Raw genomic sequence first — 18,444 nt, 5'->3', positions numbered from 1 at the left:
TGAAGCTAACACAGGGGTAATGTGGTCATATTTCTTTGTTCTGGTTAAAAGCCTGGCAGCTGAGTTCTGGACAGTCTGGAGTCGATCAATAGATTTTTGGGTTAAACAAGTGAAAAGGCTGTTGCAATAATCCAGGCGTGATGAGATGAAGGCGTGTAAAATGGTCTCGGTGTCCTTAAAAGTTAACATAGATCGAATTTTAGCTATATTTCTAAGTTGATAAAAACATGATTGAACAAGCTTTGTGGTGTGCTGCTCGAAATTTAAATTACTGTCAAACCAGACATCAAGGTTCTTTGCAACAGGCTTAATGTGATTTACTAGGGAACCAGCAGATGGCAGTATTTGTTTTGCCATCTGCTGGGACCCAATGACCAGGATTTCTGTTTTGTCGGAGTTCAGCTGGAGGAAATTATTTGACATCCATTTTTTAACTTCACAAAGGTAGTTGTTAAGTGAACTCAGCATTCCAAGGTCTGTGGATCTGACGGACAAGTACATTTGTGTCATCAGCAAAAATATGAAAAGAAATACCATGTTTATGGATAATATGTCCAAGGGGAAGCAGATACAAGGAAAACAAAATGGGTCCTAAGACCGACCCCTGAGGCACACCATATTTAACTGGACAGAACGAAGAGACATAGTTGTTTAAAGACACGCAAAACTTCCTATTTGACAGGTAGGATGAAAACCATTCTAGGGCAGTACCAGAGATCCCCACCCAGTGCCTCAGTCTGTCTAACATGATGTTGTGATCAATGGTGTCAAAAGCAGCGCTAAGGTCCAGGAGTACCAGGACTGAGCACATGCCATCATCAGCAGACATTAAAAGGTCACTGGTGACTTTAAGCAGGGCAGTCTCAGTGCTGTGGTACTTCCTGAAACCAGACTGAAACTTTTCTAATAATTTGTTATTTTCCAGTACAGTGAGCAGCTGTTTGGACACAATTCTTTCTAGAATCTTTGCAATAAAAGGCAGTTTTGAAATTGGTCTAAAATTTTGATGATTGATTAATAAAGGACATAAACGATGGACTATCAAAATGATGTTGGGCTGCAGCTATTCAGATCAAATGCAAGACTTTTTAAAAGTAGAATTTGGCAATTTGTTTGTCTTTCATTATAAGACAACGGTGTTCATCCAGACCAAAAGAGGCAGGCTTCAGGAGAGTTCAGCTATCAATAGCACAGACAAAATTACTCAGCTTAGGGTCAAGAGGCTTATCTCTGGCTTTGCTGTCTTTAACCTCAAACCGTGACTTCAGCTGGTTTCAGAAACCTACAGGGCCATGGCTTACCTGAATATAGCTCTACAGCAGGCAGTCGTAGATGGGACAGAACAGGATAGGACAGGTCTGTGCCACGGCGCTGCAGCTCTTCCGGTGCGAGGTACGTTTGATTTCAGCACAGCCGTTCCCTGGGAGGACACCATCCGGAGCACCGCCCACCAACCCCGCACCATGGCCTGACCAAAACAGAAAACCAATCATAAGGACTGAAGGTGTGGGTGTTGTTAAAAAGCGGAGAGGATTTCCCACCAGTCAGGATCGGAAGATACGCTGCTGATAATACCTGGGGACTGAAGTGAACATCAGAATCAGAAAGAGCTTTATTGCCAAGTAGTTTTTTTTTGTTTTGTTTTTTTACATATATGAGGAATTTGCTTTGGAGATAAGGAGCTACACGTCGGGCAAACATACAGTTGACATAAATAAATGAAGAAATATATAAATACAGAATAAACAAAGGCAAGTTATAAAAGAATAAAACAACAGAGAATAATACAACTAATACAACTTTGTGCAGAGAAAGACAATGTGGCAGATATTTACATGTTCATTACTCGGGGTTTGTGCTGTGCAGACGTATTGCAGTGGGAGAGGATATTGTATTTATATAAATATATAAATTGACAAGATATAAAAAAATATAGAAGAATGCAGCCTGCCTTTGTCCCTGGCAGTGGCAGCAGCGTACCAGATGGTGATGGAGGAGGTGAAGATGGACTCAATGATGGAGGTGTAGAAGTGCACCATCATTGTCTTAGGCAGGCTGAACTTCTTTAGCTGCTGCAGGAAGTACATCCTCTGCTGGGCCTTCTTGGTGAGGGAGGTGATGTTCAGCTCCCACTTGAGGTCCTGGGAGATGATGGTGCAGGAAGCGGAAGGAGTCCACAGTGGCGAATGGAGAGTCACGTAGGATAATGGGGGAAATTTACGACCATCTCCACTGTCTTCTGAGCGTTGAGCTCCAGACTGTTCTGGCTGCACCAGGTCACCAGATGGTCAATCTCCCATTTGTAGGCGGACTCATCCCCACCTGAGATGAACCCAATGAGGGTGGTGTCATCCACAAACTTCAGGAGCTTGACAGATTGGTGACTGGAGATGCAGCTGTTGGTGTACAGGGAGAAGAACAGAGGGGAAAGAACGCAGCCTTGATGGGATCCGGTGCTGATGACCCTGGAGTCAGAGAGATGTTTTACCAGCTTCACGTGCTGCTTCCTGTTCGACAGGAAGTCTGTGATCCACCTGCAGGTGGAGTCAGGCACGCTCAACTGGGAGAGCTTGTCCTGCAGCAGGACCGGGATGATGGTATTGAAAGCAGAGCTGAAATCCACAAACAGGATCCTGGCGTAGGTTCCAGTCGAGTCCAGGTGCTGGAGGATGAAGTGAAGGGCCATGTTAACTACCTCGTCTACAGACCTGTTGGCTCTGTATGCGAAATGCAGGGGGTCCAGGAGTGTGTCTGTGATGGATTTGAGGTCGGACAACACAAAACTTCATAACCACAGAGGTCAGGGTGACGGGTCCTGTAGTCATTTAGTTCTGTGGTCCTTGGTTTTTTGGGGATGATGGTGGAGGCTTTGAAGCAGGCTGGCACATGGCATGTCTCCAGTGAGGTGTTAACATTAACCTGAATGGCCATAGAATTTGAGCTTTGAGCTTGTTTTTAACTCATTATTCCCTTACGTTTTTACTGCAAATATCATTTTTCATTATTGATCTATCACTCATTGTTTTGAATTATTTATGCTAAATGTTTTAATGGACACTTGGAAGATTAGCCAGTGAGCTAAAATATATCCAAATAAAATCTAATCAAATTAAATATTACAATAATTTGTTCTGTCCCACCAACACTCAAAAACTCAAAGGTATTCTATTTACAATGATTTAAAAACGAGAAGAGCACATCCTCATTAGGTAATATCAGGTGATGGAAGAAGTGTTCACAGTCCTCACATTCTAAAAGTAGCACTACCACACTGTCCTGCAGTGAAATTGTACAGTCTATGGTATGTAATGTTATGTGTTATCAGCAAAGTGTACTTTAAATATCAAAGGCAAGTACACAACGGAGTAAAGTGGCTCCTGTGGGTATTTTACTGTTGTATATTATATTATATTAGCTACCACTGACGCTTTAACATGAAAGCATACAGTGGAAAATGGCAGGCTCTTACTGTCCTGTCCCAGTTGAGTCCACTTCATGTTTTCCTCTGAACACTGATCGCTAACACGCCATCAGACCACTGCATTGCACATCCCGCACCACCCAGGCCTCTGACAACTGGAAATAAGTATGCATTGTCTGCTACATATACATCGTACAGAGACACCGATAAAACCTTCAGTTACTTACAAAACAACTTTCCTGTGTCAGGTCGACAAACCACGTCTTTAAACGTATTTTGCGTTTGTTTACGACGATATGTTAGAGCTGCACACTGCTCGAACAAGCTAGCCTTCACTCCCTGCTTCTGACGTCGCGGGTTTTCATTGGATGCCTTAGCTTTGGTGTGACAGCCCATTGGCTCACACAGTGCAAACACAAACTACGGCATACGGAAGTCGGTGCGCCAATAAAAGACGTGATGTGTCAACGTTTTGTATTAAAATTCTGATATTTATCAAACTGTAACGCGTCATTAACCTCCACTGTCAAATTCATACGTCGTCAACATGTTTCAAATTACAAATTGACAGGTTAATATAATTTCATATTGAGTAAGGAAGGTCCATCCGTGCTGTCGTTTAGCTGCTGTGTGATGTATAAACCTTAACGTTAGTTGCCGCAACGGGGGTGATTATGTGGCAGCTAGCCTGCGTTAGCGAGTTGCTAATTTCGTTTCTAGACGTCCATGCTAGCTAAGTATGAATTCAGTGAGGCAGTGACAGCGGTGAGTGTCCTTGTTATATGTCAGAATCATATCGAATATGCATTTTACAAGCATAATTTAACATACTATGTTAATTTGCTATGGGCAGTTATTGGGCATATTTATAAATACATTCACTGTGTGGTCTGGCGCATAGTTCCAGTTTTAGTATTGTGCTTGTAACTGTATGACGCAGGCTAAATTTTGTTATAAATTGTTCAGCTGTCCATAACGTTAACAAATTGCGCTACGCCATCTCAACGATAGCACGAAGCTGCATACGTCCAAAATATGTCGTCCTCTTAGCATTTAACGATAATGACGCTGAATTGTATAAACATACCGTGAATTTAATGTCGTAACGTTAATGCATGTTGGCAAACACAGGTTTATTGTAGCAGACGTCTTCATATCTGCCAGGCTTCGTTGCTGCCAATAGTAAATTGAGGTGACATACAGTTTAAGTTACAAAGGAACTCGATTTCAAGTTTTAACCTGTTATTGTGGTAGTCAATTAAGTGAATTACCTCTAAAACATTTGTGAAGTGCTCGGTGGTGGATATATGCATTTACCAATTTTTAAACAAACATATGTTAAATCATGTCTACAAAGTACTAATGTAATTTTTAGCTGATATGCAAAGCAACAATAAATTGCTGACTCAATGGAGTTTGGAATAATGTTCATGTTTGTACAAATGTTGAGCATTCCCTGCAATGGCTGTGAACCTGAGCTTCATTTCCTTTTTTTACCTGCAGGCAGGTGCTGATAACAGCCTATTCCAACCACCAACCAACTAGCAAGTCTGGCCTTTGTGTACCTGCTTCTCAGGTAAGAGGCAGGGGGCAGTGCCACCCACGAGGTAGGAGGGATGCCTGTGGAGGGCGGAAGCAGTGGCAGCTCTGCTTCGGCTGCCCGTCACCCCAAGCAGAAGCGCAAGGCTCACAGTTTGTCTATCCGGCGCACCAACAGCACAGAGGAGAGGCCACCTGGCATCCAAAGAGGAGACATGCTGGAGGGACAGGTGAGATCACACTCACACTCTGACAACTGAAGGCAAACATTTTGTTAATATGCCTCTTATAAGGAATGTAACTACATATTTTCTAAGTATGACCTTTATAATTTCTTGTGGATTTGCACAAAAAACATAGACCAGGAAGTTATTATTTGCTAATTGGTCATTCTGTTGATTGTATTGTGAGGATGTTTTTTTGTCATGAGAGTACTGTACCAGCTGGTTGAGCAACATTGCTTTTATTTTCCTCCTGGTGTTGCAACACCCACAACTCCATACTAAAATGTGTTTTCTCCCATGGGGAAAATGTTGGCATTTTTTTTTTTAGGTCGCTGCAGGATCTTACTTTGAAATAAACTTGCTTTAGTTAAAGTGCTTATGCCATTTGTATTTTACATTCTCTAGACTTTTATGATCTGCTTAGTGTGAATGTGCTGGTTGGTTACTGATTTATTTTTGTTAAAACAAAGTAATCTACTGTGACTTTTCAAGCCCACTGGTGCCATCAAGTTAGTGATTAACCAGCTCCAAACAGGTTGGAGCTACAATTGATTTATTTCTTCCAGAAGGGAAGACCTTAAGCCTTTACATGAGCTGGCATTTCCTGAGGCAAACAGCTTCTGTCAAGCTTCTTCACTGCTTACATAATAAAAGCAGTTTCTGTTTGATCAAGAACATCCGGGTTGAGAACTTTTGGCAGCTGGCTGTAGAGTGACCACATTGAGAGTCGTCTCTCAGATAAACTGAACAAAGGGTTAGTGAGTGACTGTCAAGTGTTTTAGATTGTATTATCATGGGAGAACAAACTGGTAAAATGAAAGAGAAAACTCTGTCTGTGCCTAGCCCTAGTTTTGGCCATAGACGTCGTTTAGCATTTACTTTCTCTACTTGACAATATCCTTGAATTATCAGCCACTAAAACTAGAGCTCAGCTTGCACTGGCCTGTTGTCTCATCAAGTTTTAATATGGGCCGCTTGTCCGGGCCTGATTAGTCTTTTCACCAGGTCTTTTTGTCTACTGCCAAGACATGCTGGCTCTGTTTATGTACCTACCCCCCACAGCACAGGTTCCACACACACACAGAGTTTTATAAAACCCACATATAACACACAGAACGCATTTTCTTTCACACTTTCAGTGCTGTCATTATTTGCCAGAGTATGCTGTAGGTTTTAGTGCCACAACTAAGCAGCTTTGAATTCATAAGGGCTGCCTGTTGTTTGCTAATTTACAAAGTGTGTTGACATGTGGCGCTGACAGAATGGTCATGCAGTTAACGTCACTGTGACCAACTGTTGGTTTTAAATGCGTGCAAGAAGAATAGGTGACAGTTGAATATTTGGGTTCCTCGTCTTTCACAGCAGCGCCCAATGCAAGCTGTCAAATGCAGCCCTTTGAATCCATTGTTTTCACGGCAGCTTTTATGTCTGTTTGCATGCTTGTCTGGTGTAGACTGGTGGTCACTTGATAACTGGGTACATCTAGGAGTTCATCATGGAGGTAAGTCAGTTGAAATGAGTTTTACTGGTTGGACCCTGGCTGTTGTGTAGTTAGTTGTTTGTAGGTTGTAGTTATGTGTCCCAAAATGTAGTCGAGTTTTAACTCTAACGCACTTGGTGGCTGATTAAATACGGTAAACATACAGGCTGTGTTTGACATGAGATATGTGTGTTGCTTTTGATTAGTAGTGTGTATTTTATTCACCCAAACCTCTCTGTGAATTGTTATAATATATGACTTACTTGTCATATATTATGACAAGTAATATAGTTTAGGCATTTTGCTTTATTTTTGACAGGACAATATAGAGAGACAGGAAAGGCAGGGAGAGAGGCCGGGGTGTTGACATGCAGCAAAGGGTCTCTGGTCAAACTCAAACCCAGGCCGCTGCGATAAGTGCTCAGCATTGCTACTTGGCATGCTCTCTAACCAGTGAGGCGCCCAACAGCATTTTAATATTTGAACGTATTCCTTTGTGAACAATTTTTTTCTCTTTCTTTTGTGAACAAATTTTAAAATGGTCTTGATAGTCAGATTTCCTGTATCACATTATAACTACAGAGAATACCACACTGGTAAAGGATCTGTAGGGAATAAACGTGGTGACTCCTGCTCCCTAAACCAGCATTATTCCTGATTTTAATGCCTATATGTCAGCTTACTAAAGAATTGTTCTTTTCTTGTCTGTCTGTCCAGGACTCCAAGCTGCCACTCTCCTTACGGAACAATCTTCTTGACCTTTTTGGCCAGATTGAGCGAGAGTTTGAGAATCTCTACATTGAAAACCTTGAATGTGAGTAATTGATAGAAACATACCACACCTTACTGTTTGTTGATCTCCAGGTGTTGACTTGACTAACCAGATGATTTCAGAGTACAGGCAGTGTTTGCTTACTGATGCCCCTATCACTGTGCTAACATTGCAGTACGCCGAGAAATTGACTCTCTGAATGAGCGTCTAACCGGAGATGGACAGACTATTGAGGGGGGAGACCCCACCAAGGGAGCTCTGAAAACAAAAGGTAAAGTATTTCCTACACAGTAGGTCAGTGTGGCTAAATTATACATCTCATTCCATGTTGGCTGGAAAAGTCTGCCTGTAAGACAGTTCAGTTCAATATGATTTATATATCACCGATTCACAATACAAGTTATCTCGTTGCACTACAGATAGAGCTGGTCTAGACTGTACTATATGTAATATTATTCACAGACACCCAACAATTCCTACCACGAGTAAGCACTTGGCGAGAATGGCAAGGACAAACTTAATAACAATAGCAATAATAATAAAAATAGGACTAAAATTAATAATTGTCGCTGCGGGTGTCAAGCAGGAACATGGGTCAATAGGTGGCTTGCAACCACAGATCCAGACCCCACAGCTCCAGAGGTAGAAACATCTGCAGAAAGTGACAGAAAGAAAGAGGAGAGAGACGAGAAAGCACCAAACTATGGGAGAGAGAAGTCGATTTAGTAACATGAATTAATGGAATAGAAATGCATACAGATTGAGAAGGAGAGGAAGAGAGAGGAGCTCAGTGCGTCATGGGAAGTCTCCTGGCAGTCTAGGCCTATAGCAGCATAACTAAGTGATGTTCAGGGGTCACCTGAGCCAGCCTGAACTATAAGCTTTATCTAAGAAGAAAGTGTACTAAATATTAAATTTAAATTAACCCAATCTGGGACCTGATTCCACAGGAGAGGAGCTTGATAGCTGAAGGCTCTGCCTCCCATTCTCCTTTTGGATACTATAGGAATCACAATGTTACAGTGTTATCTAGGTGATAAAAGAAAAAAAGGACGTGTTTGGTTCCAAGTACAATAATTTACGTTTTGTCTAAGTTTACCATCAGAAAATCAGAGCTGCACGTAATTAACATATAATATAGAGAGGAAAAGAATGAAACTAAATCAGACAAAACCACTGCAATTAACAAAGCATAGAGAGGTTTTTGCACGTGTATTTGACATGTACTGCAAACTGACTGCTGTTCATAGTGCAGCAGTAAAGAAGCGAACACTGTTAAACACAAATAAACACTGTGTTTCAGTCAGGCACATTGATGATAAGACTGACATGAAACGAATCCTGAAAACCAGCCTGGTCCTGGTCAGGTTCTGGAGGGATACGTTTCCATAATTACTTAGGTCAGACTTATTTACACCTCCTTTATGAAACAGAATTTCCTGAAAATAAGCCAGGATTATCTGGGAATCTTGTTTTATGAAACAACCCTCTGGACTCGAATTACACAACTCTATCCCTGCTGAGCACATGGTGTCGGTTCCACTGCGTAGATTCATTAGGAGCCATGCAGACAGTACTGACGACTAATAACTAGAAACACACAGGGCTTTGTATTGTAAGGTGCGTGCAATTCAAAACCATGACCACTTTATTAGGCCATTAGTCCAGCAGTAAAGCCAACCAATGAGTTTGTTACTCAGGGGTGAATTTTCACACACTGTTCTTTGCCTCTCCATCCCACAGCCAGCCACAGCACCAGTCAACTGTCACAGAAGCTGAAAACGACCTACAAAGCCTCTACCAGCAAGGTACCTGGTACCTAGGCTATGTTAGCCTATTCTATAGAACTCTCAAGATGTGTGTAATTGGTTGAGCTGGGATTCAGGCTCGTAATGGAAATGGAATATCAGCCCCTTTGTTGCTGAGTGAGGGGAAGGCAGCCCTTTCTCTTCCTCTAAGGTCCTGATATGTAAAGAGTGGGTAAACAAATGAATTTCTGTTAAATTATTTTGTTTTTGAAGTGCTCATGCATTTATATAAAACGTTTGCAGAGGTTAAGGAACTTGAGTTTAAGCATTTATCCCAAAGTGACATCTCCATTGACTTTTTCCTTTTTAATCTTTGCCGATTTAGTGCTTGTACACATTCCACGGCAAAATAGGGGGACCTCGCAACTTCAGTGTGGCCACATGGGAGTTGTGGGGAGGAGATTCATGGGTAACTTCCTGAATGCTCTGTTTGTCACTAAGCATTGTGGGGGACAGCTGTGGGCTGAGTCTGTTTTTAACTACAGTCTGACCTTGACTCCTCATCTCTTCTCTGCTCTGCACCCTTGTCAAAAGTAATCAGGAGTAATTTGGGTGAACGGCTGCATTTGTAAACCCAAAAATATATTTACCCTGTATTTTTGGAAGTGTCATATTGGTTAACTTATTTATTAAATTAAATCATTGACCAATAGAATATAACCTTAATTACTTTGGCAACCACCCTTTCCATCAGCTGTCTCAGAACTAGGGTTGCAGCGGTATACCATGGTATGAAGATTGACAGTAATCATACCATGTACATTTGCTCATATACAGTATTTTTTTTTTAAAATACCACCGGATAGAGAATCTCACCTTTATGCCCATCTTTTAATTTATTATAATGGAGACTTTTTACATATACTTCCATTTAAAAAATGGGGAGGGGGGGGCTTTTAAGTTTTGTGAGGACATACATAAATATAAGATTTTGTGAAATTATAGTAAAGCGTCATTGTAAGAGACAATAATTTTGTAATATTGTAAAACTGATATTTTCTGAGACTGTTATCGCACCGTGAAAATCTTATACCATTGCAACCCTACTCAGAATGATATGTCAATGTCAGTTGTCCAAACACCAAAACTGATGTGGAATTATAAATGCCAAACTGTTTTTCCCACATCACAAGGCAAGTTTATTAGGAGTCAGAATGCTCAACTTTAGACATAATTTGAGCAGCTTTCAGGAAAAAGTGTTTGTTAAATAGAAAGCTAATGCCAGCAGTCACTGAGCTTAGCTTAACACAAAGACTGGAAATCTGGCTCAGATAAAGGTAAAAAGAAAAATCTTCCTACCAGCAGCTGTAAAGAAATAGTCCAGCATATAACCTCCGTTAAATAACAAAATTACTTTTTTCGGTATGGATTAAACAAACGAGATGTAGCGTGTTAATTTTTGATTGATCTTCTAATTAAACTCTTGGCAAGAAAGTTACTAGTCATTTCCCAAAATATCGAACTGTCAAACTTAAAGCTAGGGTAGGCAATTTATTTCAGAAGCATTTTTGGCCATATTTGTTGAAATTCTCTTTACTGCCTATCTGCCTACTTGAGCGCACTCTGCCCATGCACTCGCTGCGCATGAACATGTGTTTTGGTGAAGTGGCTTTGGAGGGAGTTTTTTTCAGTTGGATACTTTTACTTTCTCTTGCCGGTTTCCCCAACGTTGCCTACCACAGCTTTAAGTGTGATATGGCGTTCAAACATGTCTTGTGTTCCCTTGCATTGCCTTTCTTAAAGCAAAGAAATAATCTGAATGCAGCCAAAGTCTGAGCTAGATGAAGAGTGGGATACAATCCTCTTCTTATTTGAAAGTTAGAAAAGAGGATACCAGGATCAAGGGAGGACTTCTTAGATTAACCTCCTGACAGAACTAGCTGCTATATAATATACAGTTAACCTATCAGCTGGCTAAGAAAGACTGACAGTTCTGACGCTAATGATCTGCACTAACCATATCCTCAGTTTAACTTGACTGGAATGGGCTATTTTTCCTGTTGCTCAATGTGTTTCAGTGACATAAAACAAATAAGATTGTATTGTACTCTAATGTGAATGTAAGCACACCAGAATGTGAGCATACATTAACACAGTCTGACACAAGTGAACCAGATGCTTTGCTGCTGCATCTAATGACTACCAATGATCCAAATTTATTGCTGTGGTCAGCCGTCTGCTTGCAGCAGCATGCACAGTACAGGTTGTAACCACTCTGTGACAAGTGAAACTACAATTCAGCTTGTAATTTGTTCATCTGGAAGCCTGAAGGCCATGTCTAGCCAGACCACTAATCATTTTTATAGGTGCACCACAAGATTCAACACAGTGATCATCTATCTTCCTTACACCGATACTTTGTAATTGGCATATGAGCAGTCTTGATATTAATACTGCAGTGGCACACAGTTTGATGCAATTTGAAACCTTTTGGCAGTTGCAGAAACATCCTCTAATAACAAGATATACGCGCACACACTTTGATTTTTGCTACCGTTCTAGGGGCCTGTTATCACAACTTAGCCTTGCTCTCTTTGGGTTATCTGGCTTCATCGAGTGTAAGATTGATTCACAGTGAGGTTAAACATATACAATATAATGACACAGGTGGAATAGCCAGCTTTGCGAGACCAGGAAGTTAAGAGTTATGCCCAAAGAAAGATGCCTCACCAACTGTGCCTTTTCTGTTTATCTGAGTTTGTCAGAGACCAACAAAAAACTGTGTGATGATCTCTTTTAGTATATGGTATGGTGATGTAGCTGACATTCAGTTATAATACCCAAATTATAAACCCAAGTGATACATGTGTTGATGTAACTGTTCCACAGTAGGCCATGTAGCAAGGCATTAGTAAGTTAAGTCTTAGATATGCTGGTATATGTATGAGTTTATTTTGTCAAGTAATCAGCATTCCCATGAGTTCTAAAAACCTTCTTGGTGCACCTGTACTTTCTTTAATTTTACTTCTTTGGTACAGCAGTTCATCCCTATGTCGTTTTTCTCCATCATGCCCACTTCTCTTTCTTCCCTGCTCAGATTGTGTCCAGTTTTAAAGCCACCACAGGGTCCCGGGCTTTGTGCCAGCTGCTCAAGGAGTATGTGGGCCACCGGGACGGCATCTGGGACCTCAGCATCACCCGAACTCAGCCAGTGGTCCTGGGAACCGCCTCTGCAGGTACACCAAGCCACTTTGCTTTACTGTTCAAATAAGTCAATCACTGTGGTATTTTTCTATATACAGCCTGCATGTCACATAGTGGTTTTCAATAAGAATAACTAATAAAAACTAAAGGTGCTACATCATCGTGTCATCGTCAGTTTGTGTTCCTTATATTGTGTTGTACAGTGTTCCATAAATGTCTCACTAAATCTAACCAGAGAGCCCACTATTTAAATTCAGTGCATTACAATATTAAATAATTACCTTATCACTATGTAAAACGTGAATGGCTTCATGCTGTCCACCCCTGCTCTCCCCTGACAGATCACTCCGCTCTGCTGTGGAGCATAGAGACTGGCAAATGTCTGCTGAGGTATGCTGGCCATGCAGGATCAGGTAATAATTCCTTAGAAACAATGCAGACATATCCAAGATCAGGATGAGATTAGTCATACTTTGTATATTAGGATTAAAACTTGTTCAACTTTACGTCACTAGCAATTGGTTAAATTGTATTTTTGTAATTCAAACTACTAAATAGTTTTAAATTATGAAATGAAATATAATGACAATTTATGCAGCAGGTTCTTTCACGGCAGAACATGTCATTATTAAACACTGGCTGGTCTGTCAACAGTTGCTCACTTGTTAGATAATAGGAATATTTGATGTCTCATTATTGTTCGTTCGCCCACAGTTAACTCCATCAAGTTCCACCCGACAGAGCAGATGGCCCTCACTGGTATGTATTGAAATGTGTGTTTTATTTAGTTCAATTTAGCTACATTTAATATTTGTGACATGTACAAACCCCTTCATGACTATTTCAGCATCTTCTCCCTGCCTGTAGTGAATTTTCTTGTAGATCTGAATGTCCTGCGTGTGTTTGTTGACGTGTTTCCACAGCCTCTGGAGACCAGACAGCACACATCTGGCGCTACATGGTGCAGCTTCCTGTCCCCCAGCCACCACCAGATGTCAGTGTGAGTAGCTGTGTACTGTTCTCTTCCCAGAGTTTCTACTGGAATATCCTGGGATGTTGTGGAGTTCTCAGAGGTGTATTCCTGTCAGATGATTTATTAAATTTATATAGTCAGTGAATATTAAGTACATTTACAAATAGGTCATTTTACTTTTACTTGGAAAATTAAGTAGCGGTTATCCTGTATCACTGCCAGCATCTGTTTGCATTGACTGAACTGTTGTGTGTCCTTCTTTGTACACTCATAGGCTCTATGTGACGACGACCAGGACTCATCAGACAGAGAAGAAGGTGAGGTGGATGGTGAAGGCCCTGGCGAGGTCCCCACCGTCCGGGTCCCTACAGGAACCCTGAAGAGCCACCAGGGTGTAGTGATCGCAGCTGATTGGTTGGTGGGAGGCCGACAAGTGGTGACAGCTTCCTGGGATCGTGCTGCCAACCTGTATGAGGTGGAGACGTCTGAACTGGTTCACACACTCACTGGTATGTAAACTGCCTGAGACATTATATTATAGTATAGCACAATATGGTGTCTGTTACCTTCATCTTCTGGTATACATGTTCGTTATCTTCTGGTATGTATACATTTGGATGTTATTTTTTATTTATTTATGTCTTGTTCATATTTTTCATTAATTATTTGTTCTGTCATGATCTTCCTCCTCTGTCATTTTGCTCAGCAGGTATATATTTTGCCATTTCATACTATTGTGTATTTCTATTAGATATTTTCTAGTACTCGATCCTAAATTACTGGTCACTCCCAAATTAACAGAAACACACAGCATGTTAGGCCAGTGCTTCATCTCATTTAAATCATTTGATGTGTACAATGGTTTGAAGTTCCTGAAAAGACCTAAAAAGTCTTTGTAGCATTCAGTGAAAAGTTAACATGTAACTAAGCGCAAATGGTAGACAAAATGGCGTGGTTGTTCATTTTATGTGATTGGCTATTGTTGTTTTCGTTCCCTAACTGAACAGGAAGAAACCCCTGTTTCCTATACTTAGTGTGACTACACTATGAAATGAATGTAGTCCATGTCCACTGTCATGGCTGAATGCTAAAAATGAAGATACAGCCTAAAGCTACCCGCTCCTCTAATGCTCAATAAAAAAATCTAAAAATGACAGACACTACATGGTTTAACGTATAGACGTTGGAATCAAGAAAACAAATCAATTATTCCTTTAAGAAGGTATAGACAAATCTGTGAAACATCATTTATGTTAATAATTAATAATTAAATTTATTTGATTGTACAAAATTAAGTGGACTCCTCTTGGCTGTCTGTGTATGCAGGACATGACCAGGAGCTGACCCACTGCTGTACCCACCCTACCCAGCGTCTGGTGGTCACTTCATCCAGAGACACCACCTTCCGACTGTGGGACTTCAGAGACCCGTCCATCCACTCTGTCAACGTCTTCCAGGGACACACTGAGTAAGTCACACACACCGCTCGACCCTGGTTCAGACATTAATTGATGCTTAAAAGCAACAACAGTTTGAGTTGATGGCTAGTTGCTTTATTTCTCCCACAGGGTGGTGCTGTAACATCTATGTGGTCTGTGAATCCTTTCAGCACTTTGTGCTTTTTTCCCATTTTTCCTTTTACAGTGCCACATCAATTCACAGACTCTTTTGCTCTAAGCCAAATCCTTCACTTGCCTCTCATTCATTACTGAGCACTTCTCTTCACTTCGACAGTTTGCGTCTCTTTCTCCCCTGTCTTTTTCTTCCTGCCTCTCTCTCTCCCTCGCTCTCCCTCACTCTCCTGTTCATTTATCTGTCCGTTTCTGCCGTTAATCCCCCACTCTGTGTAATTTGGCACTTCGCGCGCTGTTAACACTCAATTGCAGCCGCTCATTTCAAAACGATGACTGTCAGGCTCGTCTGTGGCTTTCAATGGCAGCACTCCTTAAAAGGCACAAGAAGAGTGTGTGTATGTGTTTATGTGCATGTCTACATGTGTGTGCTGGCTGGTACTCTCTGGCTGCCTTTGATTGCAAGTGGGGGGATTACATAGAGCTCATTATGTACAACCCCAACATGTCTAATTCCTGCAGATCCCACTCTAATTCTCCCCCATAGACAATTGGTATAATGAGATTAAGCACCAGTGTTTCACAGTTAACAGCAGTCTTCCTTCTTCCTTCCCTTCCCTCCATTTTTCTTTCCTTCCCAAATGGCCATCGATCGGAAACGTCTGACAACTACTTCTCCTTCTGTGTTGCATTAAAAGCAGCAATCGTATGCTGTCTTGCCTTAAAACAGATCAAAACTGTTTGGATAAAGACTGAAAAAGTTTTTAGAATCTGTTTACTGTTTAGCTGCAGTATATTTCAGTAGGTGTAGTGCTGCCACTGGACACTTTGTTTGAGTGAGGAGGTAATGTGTAGCCAAACTTGAGCTGGCTGATTGTTCATTAAGAGCTTTTACATCTAGGGCTGCAACTAATTCATCTGCTGATTATTATTTTGAATAATCAATCAGTTGGTCTACAAAACATTAAAAAGGTAGAAAATGCCAATCCCATTATAATACAGCCTCAGATGACAAACATTCAGTTATTTATAATGTAAGACGAGGAAAATTCTCACATTTGAGAACTTGCAACCATTAAATGTTTGGTATTGTTTGCTTAAAAATAAAAATGATGTTGGATTAATCGGTTATGAAATAATCGACTAAATGATTAATCGGCTAATTTTTGCAGCTGGAGTTTCATTATTTAGACATTTTGTGCTGTGTTTGGCTTGTACTCGTCACTTGTGATTGAATGCTTGGAAAGGATACAGGCAAGCCCATATGTAAATGATGCTTGTATGTGGGAATATTACAATGCATTAGGGCTGCACGATTTGGATAAAAAGTCATATTGCGATTTGCGATTCGATTATAATGGAACAAATGGTTTAATCATCAGTGAAAATGCACAAAGTACTGACATTTTCAAATGCGTATTTCCCAACTTGAACAAAGTTAAAGGGGCTATATGTAAGTTTTTGATTTTAATAAATCAAATTGTCATTGCATTATTGTCAATGGGCTCAAACTCACTTAGAAATGAAGCACACGCCTGTTTTCTCCGTTGCTTGCATCTGTCACTATTCTGCTTTTAATGTGAGGTCTCTGGGTCAGATTCAGCTCTGTGCACGCACCCGAGCCTCTCTCACACTACAGCGACAACACGGCAGCTAACGACATGCAGCCCACTAACACCATTAAACAACCGGCCCACAGCAAAATGTGTTGAAGCCCATCACACCAAACAGGTTCAGATGATGTTGAGTAAGAACAAATTGATCATTAGTAAAGCTGGAGAAACACAGAGAAAGTCACGTTAGCTCGCCGGCTAATGCCGAGCAGTTGCTAATGTTGTCCGGTAAATGCTTTCCACATTAATTCACCAACTAATGCGACCCATATTGCTATCCTGTGTACCACTGGTATTATGTCAAAGTGTCAAAGCCTGCAAGAAATGATGTAACGGTAAAAAGCAAATGTGGAACAATTTGTTTACTATCCTACAGTGATGCAGCCAGGAGCAGCCAGCTAACGCTACATTAGCTGGGACCTGCTGCTGTTTGCTTCATAACGTTCAATTTAGATTTATTGCCTTTTACCGTATTTCACATAATATAAAACACTGCAACAAAACGGTCACAATAACACAGAGGAAGAGCCGTCCACTGACACTACAGTAAATTTACTTACTGCGGTCTTATTATTATAAAGTGTGACATAATCTCGCTATAATATTCAGTCCAGCTCACTACCCGTTTCGTTATCATCCAGTACATGTAGCTGTGCTGACATTGCTGAGCCTCCGGTGACAGATTCACAGATAGTAATGATAGTTACTGAAAGCAGCAGGCGAGCTAACGATGTAGCACGTCGGCTAAATGCAGTAAATGTACCGTGATCATGTAACGAGCATGGATTAGTTCAACCTGCAGCTGATAAAACTATTACTGTAATGTTGCAGTGGGAGTTTACCTGGGGTTTACCTGAGCACACGCCTGGTTGCAATCTTAAAACCGCACTGCTAGTGGCTGCTGGAAACTCCATAATGCCCCTAAACAATTGTTATTGTTATGAAGATTATTAAGTAAAACAAATGTAAAAAAGAACAGTGTTGCTCTACGGAGGAGGCTAGAAGGAGCAAATATTGGAACACGGGCATCCTGGCACTGGCTCACTGTACATCTGTCTACTTTAAGCCAGTCTCTATCCACAACCTGGAGGAAAAACTAATATACATGAGTGTATTAGTATAATATTATAACATTAAATAAAGAGTATACTGTCAGTATACTATATTTGAATATTAAATCCAGTTACAGCTGTTTTATTTCTGTGGGTTGTTCTTATTAATTTAATCCTTGTGCAAGAAAAATTCTCTACATCGATCTGTAATTTGTGAATGTTAAGTACTAACTTGTCAATAATCATATTGTTCAACATTGAAAGATTTGCTGTAGCACGTCAAACTTTTTTTAATGTCCTGCCCCATCCAGGCTGTGATTGGTCAGTTGCCGAAAAGTGAGTGACATGCACATCGGCTTTATGAAAAGTTGAACATGCTGAACAACAAAAGGCACTGATATACAGTGGGTACGGAAAGTATTCAGACCCCTTTAAATTTTTCACTCTTTGTTTCATTGCAGCCATTTTCCAAAAATCAAAAAAGTTCATTTTATTTCTCAGTAATGTACACTCAGCACCCCATCTTGACAGAAAAAAACAGAAATGTAGAAATTTGTGCAAATTTATTAAAAAAGAAAAACTGAAATATCACATGGTCATAAGTATTCAGACCCTTTGCCGTGACACTCATATTTAACTCAGGTGCTGTCTATTTCTTCTGATCATCCTTGAGATGGTTCTACACCTTCATTTGAGTCCAGCTGTGTTTGATTATACTGATTGGACTTGATTAGGAAAGCCACACACCTGTCTATATAAGACCTTACAGCTCACAGTGCATGTCAGAGCAAATGAGAATCATGAGGTCAAAGGAACTGCCTGAAGAGCTCAGAGACAGAATTGTGGC

The 18,444-nt window shown here is 40.7% G+C and overlaps 2 protein-coding genes and 1 long non-coding RNA gene across 6 annotated transcripts in view; 1 reads left to right on the top strand and 2 right to left on the bottom strand.

The window, feature by feature from the left end:
* idi1 (isopentenyl-diphosphate delta isomerase 1) overlaps positions 1–3,804 on the bottom strand; it is a 7,181-nt gene extending 3,377 nt beyond the window's left edge. Inside the window, exons 1-2 of the mRNA XM_046063105.1 lie at positions 3,649–3,804; positions 1,302–1,468 (exon numbers count right to left, since the gene is read on the bottom strand). Coding sequence (XP_045919061.1) covers positions 1,302–1,465 — 164 coding nt within the window. The 5' untranslated portion in view covers positions 1,466–1,468; positions 3,649–3,804. The remainder of the gene's footprint in view (positions 1–1,301; positions 1,469–3,648) is intronic.
* LOC123979218 (WD repeat-containing protein 37-like) overlaps positions 3,507–18,444 on the top strand; it is a 1,096,407-nt gene continuing 1,081,469 nt past the window's right edge. The window contains exons 1-11 of one of the 3 annotated variants that reach the window (XM_046063044.1): positions 3,507–3,586; positions 4,925–5,190; positions 7,382–7,478; positions 7,612–7,707; positions 9,180–9,244; positions 12,282–12,420; positions 12,730–12,801; positions 13,103–13,147; positions 13,312–13,388; positions 13,636–13,870; positions 14,688–14,829. In XM_046063044.1, the coding sequence (XP_045919000.1) occupies positions 5,038–5,190; positions 7,382–7,478; positions 7,612–7,707; positions 9,180–9,244; positions 12,282–12,420; positions 12,730–12,801; positions 13,103–13,147; positions 13,312–13,388; positions 13,636–13,870; positions 14,688–14,829 (1,121 nt within the window). In that variant the 5' untranslated portion in view covers positions 3,507–3,586; positions 4,925–5,037. Of the gene's footprint in view, positions 3,587–3,859; positions 4,187–4,924; positions 5,191–7,381; positions 7,479–7,611; positions 7,708–9,179; positions 9,245–12,281; positions 12,421–12,729; positions 12,802–13,102; positions 13,148–13,311; positions 13,389–13,635; positions 13,871–14,687; positions 14,830–18,444 lie in introns of those variants that run through there. The other 2 variants (XM_046063052.1, XM_046063034.1) reach the window with 2 other exon arrangements.
* On the bottom strand, positions 12,048–15,989 carry LOC123979301. Of its 2 annotated transcripts, XR_006827201.1 has the most exons (4): positions 13,606–15,989; positions 13,217–13,469; positions 12,670–12,811; positions 12,048–12,414 (listed from the first exon to the last, which is right to left on the bottom strand). It is a non-coding gene; the product is annotated as an uncharacterized LOC123979301 (long non-coding RNA). The 2 variants fall into 2 exon arrangements; XR_006827200.1 differs by having other exon boundaries at positions 13,217–15,985.

Source organism: Micropterus dolomieu, linkage group LG01, assembly GCF_021292245.1.
Source record: "Micropterus dolomieu isolate WLL.071019.BEF.003 ecotype Adirondacks linkage group LG01, ASM2129224v1, whole genome shotgun sequence".
NCBI lineage: Eukaryota > Metazoa > Chordata > Actinopteri > Centrarchiformes > Centrarchidae > Micropterus > Micropterus dolomieu.
The sequence above is the reverse complement of the archived record's forward strand: the minus strand, read 5'-3'. Positions and strand labels throughout refer to the sequence as shown.